Source organism: Sciurus vulgaris (genome assembly GCF_902686455.1).
Source record: "Sciurus vulgaris genome assembly, chromosome: 3".
Taxonomy (NCBI): domain Eukaryota; kingdom Metazoa; phylum Chordata; class Mammalia; order Rodentia; family Sciuridae; genus Sciurus; species Sciurus vulgaris.
This window is the reverse complement of record NC_136463.1, coordinates 43058084-43072414: the sequence shown is the minus strand read 5'-3', so window position 1 is coordinate 43072414 and position 14331 is coordinate 43058084. Positions and strand designations below refer to the sequence as shown.

General features: G+C 51.2%; 1 protein-coding gene across 2 annotated transcripts in view; it reads right to left on the bottom strand.

The window, feature by feature from the left end:
- MYO15A (myosin XVA) overlaps positions 1–14331 on the bottom strand; it is a gene marked incomplete at its 5' end in the record, with an annotated part of 51735 nt that overhangs the window by 3588 nt on the left and 33816 nt on the right. For both annotated transcript variants that reach the window (XM_079133754.1, XM_079133755.1), the window contains 17 exons: positions 1028–1168; positions 2183–2316; positions 2919–3052; positions 4397–4530; positions 5136–5296; positions 6397–6493; positions 7328–7405; positions 7673–7767; positions 9094–9224; positions 10529–10611; positions 11003–11076; positions 11326–11398; positions 11647–11719; positions 11947–12062; positions 12770–12948; positions 13785–13859; positions 13939–14050. In XM_079133754.1, the coding sequence (XP_078989880.1) occupies positions 1028–1168; positions 2183–2316; positions 2919–3052; positions 4397–4530; positions 5136–5296; positions 6397–6493; positions 7328–7405; positions 7673–7767; positions 9094–9224; positions 10529–10611; positions 11003–11076; positions 11326–11398; positions 11647–11719; positions 11947–12062; positions 12770–12948; positions 13785–13859; positions 13939–14050 (1890 nt within the window). The remainder of the gene's footprint in view (positions 1–1027; positions 1169–2182; positions 2317–2918; positions 3053–4396; positions 4531–5135; positions 5297–6396; positions 6494–7327; positions 7406–7672; positions 7768–9093; positions 9225–10528; positions 10612–11002; positions 11077–11325; positions 11399–11646; positions 11720–11946; positions 12063–12769; positions 12949–13784; positions 13860–13938; positions 14051–14331) is intronic.

Sequence of the window (14331 nt, the reverse complement as noted above, 5' to 3'; positions counted from 1 at the left end):
TCTGGGAAGCAATGCAGGCCCAGAGGCCAGGGCTCTCAGAGGGAGGATCAGGGTGACCCCGGAAGTGGAGAGAGCATGGGAGGGGGACTGGGAGCCTGGTCCTGAGTCACAGATTTCCAAGGGGGTTTCGTTCTGGTCCTGTCCCTCAGAGGCAGGGCTGGTGCTGTGAAGCCCCTCTCTCTTTCCTGGGAAATCAGCCCCTTCAAGATAGGTCCTGTCATAGAGGTTGGCACTGGACTCAGATCTCACTAGGGAATGTGGCAGACTTGACAGAGCAGGCATGTGGGTCCCATTCCAACTTGGTCCCTTCTCTTAGCCTCTATCCTGTCTCTGGTAGGGTGAAAACTCTGGTCCTTCCCTGAGGGCTATGAAACTTGGACAGGAGCCTAGGAGTTACCCATGCCTTTTTAAGAAGCAGCCACAGGGGGCTGGGGAGATAGCTCAATTGGTAGAGTGCTCGCCTCACAAGCACAAGGCCCTGGGTTCAATCCCCAGGACCACAAAAATAAATAAATAAATAAATAAAAAGAAGCAGCCACCACAGTTGAGAACCACAGTTGAGAAGGCACAGAGCACACAGGCCTCAGTTTCCCTATTACAGGGAGAGCCCACTTTCTCCAACTGCAATCCGAGGTTCTATGCCTCAGCCTAGGTCAACTTCCTCAAACTTCCTATATCCCTGCCCATTTGCCAACCTCCTATGACTCCCTGGTGCCCTCAGAAACAAGCCCCAATTTTTCGGTTTAATATTTGAAGAGCTCCAAGACTTCCCTTCCCCTGTTTCTATCTCCCCAGTGCCCCACCAAACTTCACCATTCTGCAAAACACCTGGCCCTATTCCATGGTTAAACTACTGAGGTGCTTCCCTGGAAGTCCACCAAAGTGACCTGAAGTTTCCCTGAACTGGGTTGGATGCTACTTTGGGCATGGCCAGGACCTAATCTATCCTGGAGAGAAGAGCCTAGTGAGTGGAACGTGAGAGTGAGTGCCTATGTGACAGGGCCTGGCCAGTGGGAGACGGACCCACCTGCTCTAGCTGCAGCTGCATGGTGCGCTGGGCTGCCACATCCCCCAGTGCAATCTCCACATACGGGTAGCTGGAGTTGGCTGTGGGTCGCTGGGTCCGTGTAGACTGGATATCCTTCAGGGGGAACTTCACAATCAGCTCCTGGAAATGCAGGAGGAAAACAGGACTGTGGGTGGGAATAGTCTCAATCACCCCTGTCCCCTCCCCTGAAAATCAGAGCTGTGGAACATAGGAGGCCCCAGTTCAAGTACCAGATCCCTAGTGACTTGCTCTGTGACCTCAAGCATGTCACTATACCTCTATGGACCTTGGTTTCCTCACCCGTGAAACTAATTCAACAAATACAAATGATGAATCTGCTGGCACTGTTCAAAATGCTCGGGATATGGGATGTAGTGGATGCTGTTGGTGCCCTGACCTTCACATCAAAGCTGCTTTCATGAACATCCACACCCCTTTGTCTGGGGCTTGATTTCTGGTCCAAGAAACAAAGGGACCATATTCAGGTAAAGTTAAGAGTGATGGAGCCTTAATGCAGCAGGAAGAAGCACTGGACTAATGACTGACAAGGAATGGTAAGTAATGAGGGCTCCCTTTCTCCCAGAAGTGAATGTATACCCTAAAGAGCATGTCTCCAAGGGTCCCCAGCTGGGCCGACCTCCAGTTACCACATTGCCAACTCAAGTGGTAACAGGGCCTTTATTGCCTTCACCCCTTCCCTGCCCTAATTCCTTCCTCCAGTGTTCCTAGAATCTAATATAAGCCACCTGCCTTGAAATCCTGATCTCATGCTCTATTTCTAGGAGCAAACCTAAGAGAGGGGCTCACAGGGTCTATATGTGATGGACTGCATTGTGTCTTCTGCAAATACCTATGTGAAGTCCTAAGTTACAATACCTTGAATATGAATATATTTGGAGACAGGGACTTTAAAATGGTGATTAAGGGTCTGGGGGTGGGTTCTACCATTATTCCCATTTTCCAGATGGGGAAAGCAAGGCTCTGAGAAGAGAAAAGTATTGCTGGAGGTTATACAGATGGTAAATGGTGGAGCTGGGCTTCTACAGCTGGCAATTTTGGCTCCTGGGAGTGGGTCGGGGACCCGAGAACAGGGAACAGCGGGAAGATGGGCAGGGCCAGGCAGAGGCCACTTACATGGGTCTCAATGCTGAGGAAGTTCAGGCCATTATGGTTGATGGCAAGGATGCAGGGGGCTGGCACAGCAACGTTGCTGCAGCTCTGGATGAAGAAGAAGGAGGAGCCAAACATAGGAAAGGCACTGAGCAGGCCTGCAGTGGGGAGAGGGGGTGTTACCATGACAGGCTGGAACCATCCATGATGGTCCTGGCCCTGACTGCATAGCTGGCCTGCAGAATACATTCATCCTTAGCTTTCTTCTCCCATCTCTCTGACCTCTTCCTCTATCCCTTCTTCCTCACTTCCCACTTTCTGTTTGCCTAAGATCATCCCCAGTTCCACCCCTAAAAATATCTTTGAAAAAATGTTTAAAAAGTCTCCTTTCACTGGTCGTGGTGGTGCATGTCTGTAATAGCAACTTGGGAGGCTAAAGCGTGAGGATCACAACTTGAGGTCAACCTCAGCAATTTAGCAAGGTCCTGAGCAAGTGAGACCCTGTTTTAAAATAAAAAATAAAAAGTGCTGGGGATGTGTCTCAGTGGTTCAGGGCCCCTAGGTTCAATCCCTAGTACCAAAATAAATAAATAATAAATAAATAAATAAATACTCCTCTCCCAACAGGTAGGTGGCTCACTTGCCACTGAAAATGCCTTTGGCCAAAAGGAAAAAGTACCTCTATCCCCTCCTTCTGGACCCCTCCCTTAGCAAAGTCCCTCAAGATAATCTCACCCAGTCCTGCATCCCCAGCTCTTACCCAAGAACTGGGCGCGGGCCTGGTGGGGGCTGAGTGCCTGTGTCTGCTGCCGGTGCTGGCTGACCAGGCTGAGCCAGGCTGAGCTGGCTGCTGTGTGGTAAAGCTGGGCTGGGATGTATTCTTGGACCTCCCGCCTGCGTGTGGAGGGGACAGGGGTCCTGAGCACCTGCCACTTAATCCCCACTGTGTGGCAGGTGTGATACAAAGTGGACATGACTGTTAGGCGTCCCTGGGAGACTAAATGCTAGGGAGCATAAAAGGGGAAGACAGAAGTGCAAGGACTCCTATGGTGCCTTGGTACGTGGCAGGTGGTTGGTCACCCCCAGAGTTGATACCACTAAGATCCCTGCTTTCAGAAGAGGAAACCGAGGCTCTTATAAGTCCATTGAGGAGTCCAGGGTCACACAGAAACTATGAACTAGTATGTGTGTGGTGGGGAGACTTGAACCCAAGGCAGGTTCATCCTTTGTAGCTCCTTTCCCCAAAGAGGAGCCCACGCTAGAGAGGTTTGGAGAGACACAGGAGAGGGAGAAACATAAGAGAGGGCAAAGCAAGCACCATGGGGCTGGTCAGAGCAGGGGGCAGAGAAGTGCTGGACCTCTAGGCTGAGCCTCCAAGGGCTATCAGTCCTGCCCACCCTATTCCTTCTTTAGTCCTCTTCTCTGTGACACATGATGGCTCCCTCAAGGCAGTCTCTTTGCCTCTTGGCACATGTGGAAAATATCAACATCAGTCCCAGTGCATCCCAGCTGCTCTGGGCTGTGGACAGTATAAGAACTGGGAGAAAGTCAGGGGAGTCCCCTCCCCCTGAGAGCTCCCACTCCCGAGAGCTCTCCTTGGTAACATCTGGCCTTCTTTGCACTACTGCAGTAAGAACCTGACATCTAGACCTAGCTTACCCAGGTTTAACCATACTAGCTGGCTAAACCTCTCTGGGCCTCAGCTTCCTCATCTGTGAAAGGGGAAAACAGCCAGGCATAGTACCACATGCCTGTAATCACAGCAACTTGGGAGATTAAGGCAGGAGGATCACAAGTTTGAGGCCAGCCTTGGCAACTTAGCAAGACCCTCAGACTGTTTCAAAATAAAAACTAAAAAGGGCTAAGAATGTAGTTCAGTGGTAGAACACCCCTGGCTTCAATCCCAGAAAAAGAAAAAAAGAAAAGAAAAAGGGAAAAATAAAGAGGAGTTGGAAAAGAAGCTGGGACATTACATAGGCAGAAAATACTTCTTATCATTAAATTGACTCTGAGTTATAATACCAGCCAGAAGCAACTTGTAGAAGGGAGACAGAGTCCCAGCATCTATGGTGAGCCAGAGGACTTCGGTCCCAGGGCCAGGACAACCCCTTCCAAGACAGCCTCACTGTGCAACAGGGGATCTTGGGGGCCTGGAATGGGCAGCTCTGAGGAAGGTGGGGTGTGCTGAGGGTGCCAGGATGCCTGTTTTCTCTGGTCGACAGGTGGGCAGGTGCTTACACACTGGGCAGGTAGAAGTGGTCCTTGGCACGGTGCTGCAGTGAAGCGAGTTTAGACACCTGCTGCAGCTGTTGCTCACTGGGCCGGCTGGCTGGCACGCTGCTGAAGAGGCCCTTCAGGTAGTCAGGCAGGACCTGTGGGGAGCAGATGCATGAGGGGCTGCCAGGCAGCCCAGGCATTCACCTGCAGGGAGTCTGGAGACAGGCAATTATGATATCAGCCTTATCCACCACTGGTTTTCAGGAAATGATGATAGGCATTTGAGGGAGAGCTGTGAGAATGGTGGTCTTGGAGCTTATGAAGGAGTCTCCACAGTGAGGTAGGAAGAGTGTGGGCTAGTAAATGCTATCAACAATGTGATGCACAAGAGTGTCCATCGTATCCATGCTTCTCAAAACTGAGCATGCTCCAGAGTCTCTGGGAGGCTTGCAGAAACACAAGGCAGGGCTGAACTCCTGACATTCTGATCTGATAGATCTAGGGTGGGACTTGAGGGTCTGCATCAGGTTTTTCCAGTCTATTACTCCCATCTCGAGTAGCATGGGACTAGACTGTGCAGGGTCAGGCTTCAACAGCAACACCATGTGGCCACAAAAGCTAAGTGTTTGTCTTTTGTACACAGAATTGCATAAGCATTGGCATCAGTTCTGCAAAAACAGGCTGTGGCATCTAACCTCACAACCAGCCTCTCTGGAGCCCATGAGGTCCCAGAGCTACAAAGAGGCCCATGTGTGCTGACCTGGTTGTAGTGCATGGTCACGTACAGCTCATTCTCAAACTTGAGTGGCTGATCCCAGAGCACACGCCGAAACCACAGCATGTAGCCGCCATCTACCTGTTCCATCTCTGAGGCCACATCCAGGATATAGGCACGGCGGCTGAGTGGGCACACATGCTGACCTGCAGAGAGCAGGGAGGCAGGGCTGGGTGGGGACACACTTGCACACATGTGTAATTGTATGGAGCAAGTGCGCAGACTCAAACCTGCCATTCAGGTGAGATGTCACCTCCGTTAAGCCACCTCATTGCTTTGGGACACACTTTCCTCATTAAAGGGGACCATACTATACAATAGGGTGTCCTGTGTTTCACTGAAATATTGATAACCAAAGAGAAGAATAACTCCAATTTACAGGTACAAATTATGTTCCATTTCTCCCAAAGGGTCTGAAGAACCTTTAAAGGGTGGCCTGCCTGGGTCTGGGAAAATATCCTGGGTTATGCTTAAAGAAATTCCAGGCCCTTGACAGGCAGAGCTAGGGCACATGGTTCAGGGCTAGGGCACATGGAAGGCAATTTGGGTTGCATGAAAGTCCCCTAAGGGTCCTAGGGTCTACTGAAACCTTGGGAGGAGCTTCCTATGGCCATTCGTTTTTGTTTTTTGTTTTTTTGGGTACCAGGGATTGAACTCAGGGGCACTCGACCACTGAGCCACATCTCTACCCCTTTTGTGTATATTATTCAGAGACAGGGTCTCACTGAGTTACTTAGTGCCTTAGCTTTTGCTGAGGCTGGCTTTGAACTTGCGATCCTCCTACCTCAACTTCCTGAGTCAATGGGATTACAGGCACAAGCCACCGTACCCAGCCTATGGTCACTCATAAGGCATGAGGCAAGAATAAATTCTTGCACCTTTGGGTTCCAGGAGACTGGGCCTCTGAGTGAATGGAAACCTTCCCAGAGTATAAGCTCCCTGAGGGTTGAATCTTCCTATTGAGAAGATCCTAAGGGGAAAAGGGAGGAATCAGAGGGCTCTGTGCTCCATGAACCCCCAGTCTTATAGCAGGGGGAGACAATTTTATGCAAAACAAAGTACAGCAGGACAGATCAAGGGCTGGAGGTCCTCAGTACACACAGAGGTCCTTCCACACAGGAGTAAAGGGGCTTCTGGGAGAAAGTGGCCCCAGACCTGGGCTTTCAAGGCTGGGTGGAGGGTCCCACGTGGCAAAGGCCTAGTGATGGGAAGGAGTCCAGCTTGCTCAGTTCTCTTGGCCACTCACCTCGATTAGTGACAATGAAGATCACATACTCATTGAAGGCTTCAGGGCGTGTCAGAGCCATCTCAGAACAGATCTCCTCCACCACATCCAGGGCCACCTGGGGTGGGGCAGGAATAGTGAGACTGTGCTAGCTGGGCCTGACCTCTGTCCTCCTAGCTCCACCCAGGCCCTAGAAGCTAAGCAGAGTTCCTCGTCTCCCTGCACAGAGGTGCAGGATTCTTGAGGTCTCTGAGGAACATCATCATGCAGGGAATGAATTCAGTTTTTGGAGTCTGAGACTTAAATGTTTAATTTCTGCCTTTGTCCCTTATTTACAATATGACCCTGAGCTGGAGGGTCATCCCTTAAAGTCCACAGGGATGGGTTCCAGGATCCCAACAGACACTACAATCCAAGGATGCTCAAGTTTCTTCTGTAATAGGACACAGTATTTGCATATACCCTATTCATATCCTCTTGTGTGGTGTGTGTGTGTGTGTGTGTGTGTATATATATATATACACACACACACTTTTTTTTTTTTTTTTTTGTGGTGCTGGGGATTGAACACAGGGCCTTGTGCTTTCAAGGCAGGCACTCTACCAACTGAGCTATATCCCCAGCCCTCTTGTATATTTTAAATCAATTCTAGATTACTTATAATACCCAAAAGGATGCAGATGATTATAAATAGTTGTTATATTGTCTAAGGAATAATGACAAGAAAAATGTCTGTAAATGTTCATTACAGATATAACTTTTTTTCCCAAATATTTTCAATCCTCGGTTGAATTTGGAGATGCGGCTATGAAGGTTTTAAGTCCTGCCTTGTGGGGCTGTGGAAGAGCCTGTGAGGGACTCAGAACCCTTGGGGGCTCATTCCACTACCCCCAGAGACTGGGTTATCCCTGACCTTCTAGCACCCATTTAACAGAGACATTCCCTCACTTACAGTGCACGTTTTGATTTTGAGATGCCGTTCAAGACCTCCAGGAAGAAGAAAGAGCTGTCTCTTGGAACTGCGGCCTGCCTGGTGGGGGTGGTAAGCAGGAGAAGGATAAGAAGGTAGGCTCTGGGCTCTGGGATGATGCTTGTTTCCTGCCACGGGAGTCCACAAGCCAGGAGGTCTGGGGCATGAACATAGGAAGTTTTATGCACCTGGACCTAACAGGGCCCATCTGTGCATCCTGAAACAGTGCACTTGCACCCAAAAGAAGAGACTCTGGGCTGGACTGGGCTCCTGTATCCTGTTCATCATGACTGCCTCCCCCATCCTCTGCCCCTACCCCAGGCTCACCAACATGGCCCGAAGCTCCATGTTGCTGGGGAGCTCCAGACGGCCCCCAAAATGCAAGGTTTTCTTCAGATTCTGCTCACAGGCTTTGGCAATGCCTGCAGAGGTAGGGAGTCAAGGTTTGCCCAAGGTTAGCAGTAGGAGAAAGGGGCTCCTCTAGTCATCAGCTTTGAACTGGTTCTATTTTATTTTATTTTTTGTTTTTTTCTGTACTGGAGGTTGAAGCCAAGAGCACATTACCACTGAGCTCTATCCCCAACCCTCTTTTTTTGAGACAGGATCTTGTTAAGTTGCCCAGGCTGACCTCAAACTTGTCATCCTCCCATCTCAGCGTCCAGAGTTACTGGGATTATAGGTATGCACCACTGTGTTGGGCCCACTGTATTCTTTCCATAACCTGTGTGGCAGGCATTTATACCTCCATTTGACAGCTGAGGAAACTGAGCCTAGCAAGATGCAGTGACTTGCCCAAGGTCAAGAGCTAGCATTTAGGAACTGTATTTGAATTCACATCCCATGTGATTATGGCCTTTTGTCTTGCCCCTGACTATCTATGAGTCTAGAAATAGCTATGACCCTGAGCTGTTTCCTGGGGAGCTCACCCCCAGTAGGCTCTGTGGCTAGGACAATGGTGCTCTGATCCTGCCAGCAGGAATCCCCATGCCAATCACCCTGTCTTATCCAGGCACCCCGTGCAGAAGCCCCCAGCATCATCACTCCATGTCTCTAGGTTAAGCAGGTCCTCACCTTGCTCTGGGAAGGGCATCAAGAGTTCTAGGGCACATTCTGCTGTCTTCTCCTATCTGGGAGCCCTTCCCTGAGGAGCTGGGTCTATTTATCTCTGGGTCAAGGAATATTTGTTAATTGAATCAAACAGAAAGATTCAGAGGCAGGGAGAGTGAGGAGCCCTATCTCCACCATGGCTGCCATTAGTAGAACATGGCTTCTTTCTTAGGGCCCCTGGGGTTGCTATGGAAGCAAGGTGAAGAAGAGGCTACTTCTCCATACTGCAAGGGGATAAGGCCAAGACCCTGCCATCAACTTGGGCCCAGGAGCTGGAGAAGCAGGGCATTACCTGAGTATTCTGGCTTCTTGCCCACCTCCTTCTCTGCATCTCCCATGTGCCACACATTCCCATCTTTGCTCCTGCCACTCAGTCCACCTGGAAGTTCCTTCCACCTGCTCATTACCCAAGGTAACACCTCCTGGAAACTTTCCCTGACCATTCTCACCATGAAGTCATATGACCCATGGGGCCAATTTTGGGACCTCCCCAAATGTTTGGGGAGTAAATTAATATTAGTTAACTTTTCCTGGGTACATGGAAAGGGTCAGACCCTCTGCATTTCCCCTTCCACAGGCTGCTTGCCCTGTCCCCATGTGAGATGTGTGCAACCCTGTGTCCCCATTCACTGGCTCCTTACCCTGGAAAGGCAGGCCCGGGGTCCTGCTCACATGTTGGAGGAAGTAATGGAGGTGTGGGTAGAGGACATCAGAACAGCTGTGGTAGGCAGCCACGATGTACAGCAGCCTCCAGCCTCGCTGGCAGCTGTCCCTGCAAAGACACACATGTGAGGTCACATCACAGGTGGCCATGGTACTAATGTGTGTGCCAGGAGTTTCCTGGATTGAGCCAAAGACTGCTGGCTCTCAGGAAGGGCCTGTACTCTGAGGATACGCCCCCCACCCTGCCCAGTGAGAGCAGGGCAGGGGTCCCCCAAGGCTGTACAGAAAGCATATTCTTCCTGGGAAGTCAGGAGGAAGTAGGGGAGGAAGGGGATGGGGTCCTGGATAGCTTCTCCTTGAAGGGGAGGATTCTGGGCACAGGGAACGTGCTAGGGCTGTGCAGAACCCCAGCAGGGTCCACAGTAGGTAAGGCCTAGGAACAGGCAGGTAAATCTAAGGGTCTTAAAAGCAGCACACATACTGGGCACTTAATATGTACTGTCCCTGCATGAGTGAAATGTAGTAATTCATTTTCACACTGTCCTGGTGTGGTGGTTTCAGTTGTGGGGATCTCTGATGCCTGGGGACAGCACTTGGACTTCCTTTGGGAAACCACCTACTCCTCTCTAGAAACCTGTGGTTTGGAGATGGGTGTGAGAGTCAGGTCTGGCAGTTGGAGTACTACAACCTCCCCTCCCACCCTCGCCACAATGATTAGCTTTGGATGGGCATATGATCGAGGACCAGCCAATGAGAGTTCAGTGTCCTCTGGCTTTGGTGATTGGTTTTGGGGTAGGCATGTGACCCAGGCATAGGTAATTGGCACTCTGTATTCTCCAGTAATTGTGGTTGGTTGAGGGATAAACTTGTGATGTACTTGGGCCAATAAATCTGTGTTTGGGAATTTTCACAGCAAATATTGAGTTAGTCTTGCTTTCCCTAGGATTGATGAGTTGGGGAAATGTGTCCCTAGAGCTACAATGTTGCTGATCTGAGAGGCTGCTTGGGAATGCAGTCAACACAGAGACACAGAGGAAAGCAGGATCAGGAGATGGAGAAAGCCTTCTTTCTAATGACATCTGGATCTATTCCTGAAGCCATTTACTCACTGACTTTTCAATTGTCTTAACCAGTAAGTTTCCTCTTTTGATCGAACCAGTTTTAGTTTGGTCTCTGTCACCTGCATCCAAGAATCTTGAGTTGTACATTACATGTGAAGAAACTGAATTTCAGAGAGCAGAAATGGGAATCCCAGACAGCAATTCCAAAAACATATGAGTGAGGAAAAAGGTGAGGAAAGATAATCTAGGGCCAGGGTAGGGGACAGGCCCATGGAAGCAAGAGGCTGAGCTGGTACTTCCAGGAACATTGACACAGTGTGGGGATGAAGGGGTAAAGACCCAAGTGACTCACTGCTTAGAGCTGGTGTTGTCTGTGATCTGCTTCACAATTTGGCAGTAACATTCATCCCGCATGACCTCATGGTCCTCACAAAGCTGAAAGAGATGGGGCTGGAGTGGTAGCTCAGCCACAGAGCACTTGCCTAGCATATGTGAAGCACTGGGTTCGATTCTCAGCACTGCATATAAATAAATGAATAAAATAAGGGTCTATCAACATCTAAAAAATATGTAGGGGAAAAAAAGTTGAAAGAGAACAGACTAGGCCACAGGTCAAAGATATTATATACCAGATACATAAAAACAAGGTGGGCACTTGGAAAGAGTCCTGGTGTCCTGTTCCCAGTTCCCTCCCCACCAGCAGGTTGCACTCTTCTTTGAGCTAAGGGAGAAGCTTCCCATGCCAACGTCCTACAACTCAGGGTGATAGATGCAGAAACCATCCCAAAGCAGAAAGGGAACATGGGGCAAAGTTGTCCATACTGACCTTTAGGAGGGTGCAGAGCACGTCCAGTTCACTCTGGCCCTTCAGTGGGGCATCCCCCATGAACCTCATCACAGCTGTTGGGAAGACCTACACTGCTCAGGCCCAGTAAGATCCCCAGCTGCCTATCCCCCAGGGGGCCCCAGAGTTGAGTCCCTCCCTGGGTGGCTGTGGCCACAGACCTCTGGGGGCTTCCATTTTCTTCAAGGTGTCCCATGTCTGAGTAGGGGAGGGGGAGAATCTGAGGACCAGAGAGGAGTAGTGACAGGCAGGGATCACACAGTGCTACATCCCACCGAGTGGTGGCCGCAGTCCCACCCTCACACCTAGGAACATGTCGGTGGCCATCTTGTTGAGGCTGGTGTCACTGAGTTCGATGAGGGATTCCTGGAGCGGGGTCTGTGAGGGGAGGGAAGGACCAGGTCACCATGGAGGGGTACCTCAGAAGAGTCATATTATACTTCCATATGATGACAGAAGGGTCCACATTACAAAATGGGAGCAGGCCTGATACTGGGGACAGATGCTGCCCCTGTGGGGAGTCCTGGAGGGTTTTAGAGCTGGAGGGTCTCACTTTGGACAAACTGTTTGTCCTGGGGCTGGGGAGGGGGCCTCCCACACCACCATTTTACAGATAAAATGGACACCTTGGTGAAGCAGAGCATGTCTTCCAAAGTTCTGGACTCCCGGCCCTCCTTGGATTTCAGCCTGAGGCCATCCCTGTAACAGGAGGTGGGCACTACTGACCAGCTCTGCCTCCCAATCTTTGGCTATATTCTTTTCCCACATGGGAATGTTCTTGACCCAGAGGCTGAGACATAAGGTGGGCCTCAAACCTTGGTGGCAGCCTTTCAACCAGAAGTAGGGCTGCCTCACAGCCTGACAGCCAGTAGCCACTGCAAGAAGCCCTCCTTTGTGTAAGGAATAGGGGTAGGACCACCACTCACTGAGGTTGTCTCCGAGGGTCTCGGAAATACTTCTGGGCAAATTCGAGCATTGTATACGGTGGGAGCGCCGGTGTGTCTTCTCTACGGTCAGCAGAGCTGGCCCTGACTGAGGGACCCTGCATGACAGGAGAGAAAGAAAAGGGGGGTGGGGAGAGAGAGAGAGAGAGAGAGAGAGACAGACAGACAGACAGAAAGCAGGCTTGAGCTAGAATTAGCAAGGCCTGTCGGGCCACTCCCCACTTGTCCTCCTGTCAAAGCCCATTCAAGGCAACGCCTGGATGATAGAACCCAGACTGTCTCATCTACCCACTCACATGAACCCACGCGCGAGCAGTCGACTTGTCTCTATAGTTTGCCATACCCACCTCGTGCTGAGCTGACCCCGCCTTCGGCCCCACTAGGCCACGCCCCCATGAACCAGCCTAATCCAAGCATAGCATTGACTGACCCTGCCCCTCGCTCCTTAATTAGACCCGACTCCACCCTTTCCTAATTCCACTCCATAACTGATCCAGTCCCACTCGCATGGACCCACCCCATGCCAGGTTGACTTCACTTACTGGCCAGCCCAGACTGGTCCCCGTCCTTTTGCTCTGATTGCATTCAACTGACCCCCACCCTTGCCTACTCCATTTGGTCGCAATTCCAACCATCTCTGGTCATATTCCTGGCTCCCCCACGGGTCATAACATCTTGCTTGCCCTACTCCAGGATTGGCCATGCCTCAAAGGACTGACCATGCCCTTAGCGAACCTTACTAGCATTCACCACTGCAGGAAGTCTGACTCATCCTTACTCTGTCTCCGCCCCCCGCCGGTCTCACCTCTCTCCTGCGGCCCACCTCCTGAGCAGCGGCTGTGGAGGCTACAGCTGCCGCCACAGCGGCGGCCCGGCTCCTGCCAGGCTCTGCTGGTAGCTGCAGGAAATCAGGGGCTGCGGCAGGCTGCACCAGCTCCGAAGGGAAGCGACCCACGCGCCCATGGATCGTCCCAAACCGCCAGCCTAGGAGTCATGTCAGGGGTCAGAGCCAAACTGAAAGGTGTTGTCTTGGGATGAATGGACCCCTTTAGGGATACTTGGGTACTTCCTTGACCCCTCCCTAAACTCTGTGGGGGAGACCAAGCTATCAAGTCCCCACCACCGTTTTTTTCTTTTTCTTGTTTTTGTTGCTGGGGATGGAACCCAGGGCAAATTAGGCAAGTGCTCTATCACTGAGCCACACCCCGAGCCCTTATAGGACCCATTTTACGTGGGAGGAAACAGGAAGGAATTCCCTCAGGGCCACAGGAGTATAGTGAGAGGTGAAGCAAAAGGGCAAAGCGGAGATTATGGATTCTCAGGGCATGTGAGGACACAAAGAGTCTGGCCACAAATATGGAAACACTACACCCACAGCCACCCCGTGGTCATCTGTTTAGGCAAAGGGCTGGGCTATATGGCTGCCAGTGGGTCCTACCAGGCCATGGCAGGGACCTTTGAAGACCTGGCCAGGCCAGACTCTTGGGGGCACCAATAAACCCTCATCCAGCTGAGTGTTGTGCTGATCTCTTGTCATCCCAGTGACTCAGGAGGCTGAGGCAGGAGGATCACAAGTTCAAGGCCAGCCTCAGCAACTTAGTGAGACCCTGTCTCAACAAAAAACATAAAAAGTGCTGAGGATATCTCTTAGTGTTAGAACACCCCTGGGTTGGGTTCAATCCCCAGTACTAAGAAGGAAAGGAAGGAAGGAAGGAAGGAGAAAGAAAAGCCCTCATTGTACACCTATAGTATGAATATATGGAACTAACATGAGTCCTGTTTAGAGCTTCCAGGTTTGGGGGCACCCCTGGGGTACCCACCAAAGTCAGGGCCTCTATGCCGCAGTTCCTCCAGGTATACCACTTTCTTGCGGACCACACAGCCGGCACTGTAGCCTGCAGGCCAAGTTTGTGTCAGCACCCTCCAGGGAGGCCCAGCCTCCCCTTCTACCTACCTCATCCCCATGACACTGACCTGCTCTAGGTGGCTCCAGGGGCTGCAGGTGGATAATGTCACCCTTGTGGAAGGCCAGCAGCGCTGGATCCTCAGGCAGGAAGTTCCTCACAGCAACAACATAGTCGGAGTCCTGGGGTGGCCAGGGGCAGGGTAAGGGGCTGCAGTCCCCGCCTCTCAGAGGCCTAAGAGTTTCTCCCATCTCCCCAACATAACAGGGAAGGGAGCCTTCTCCAGATGAGAAGGTGGAAGGAAGAGCCTCAGAGGGCCTGGAAGTCTTAGTCTGATGAATACCCATCCACCTACCCACTCGATCCCTCAAACAGACCTTCCCACTGAAGGTCTACCCAGCCAGGTGCTGGGCCTGGGGGCTGCCCAGTCACGGATGGGGAGATAGATAGGGACTGGGACTTG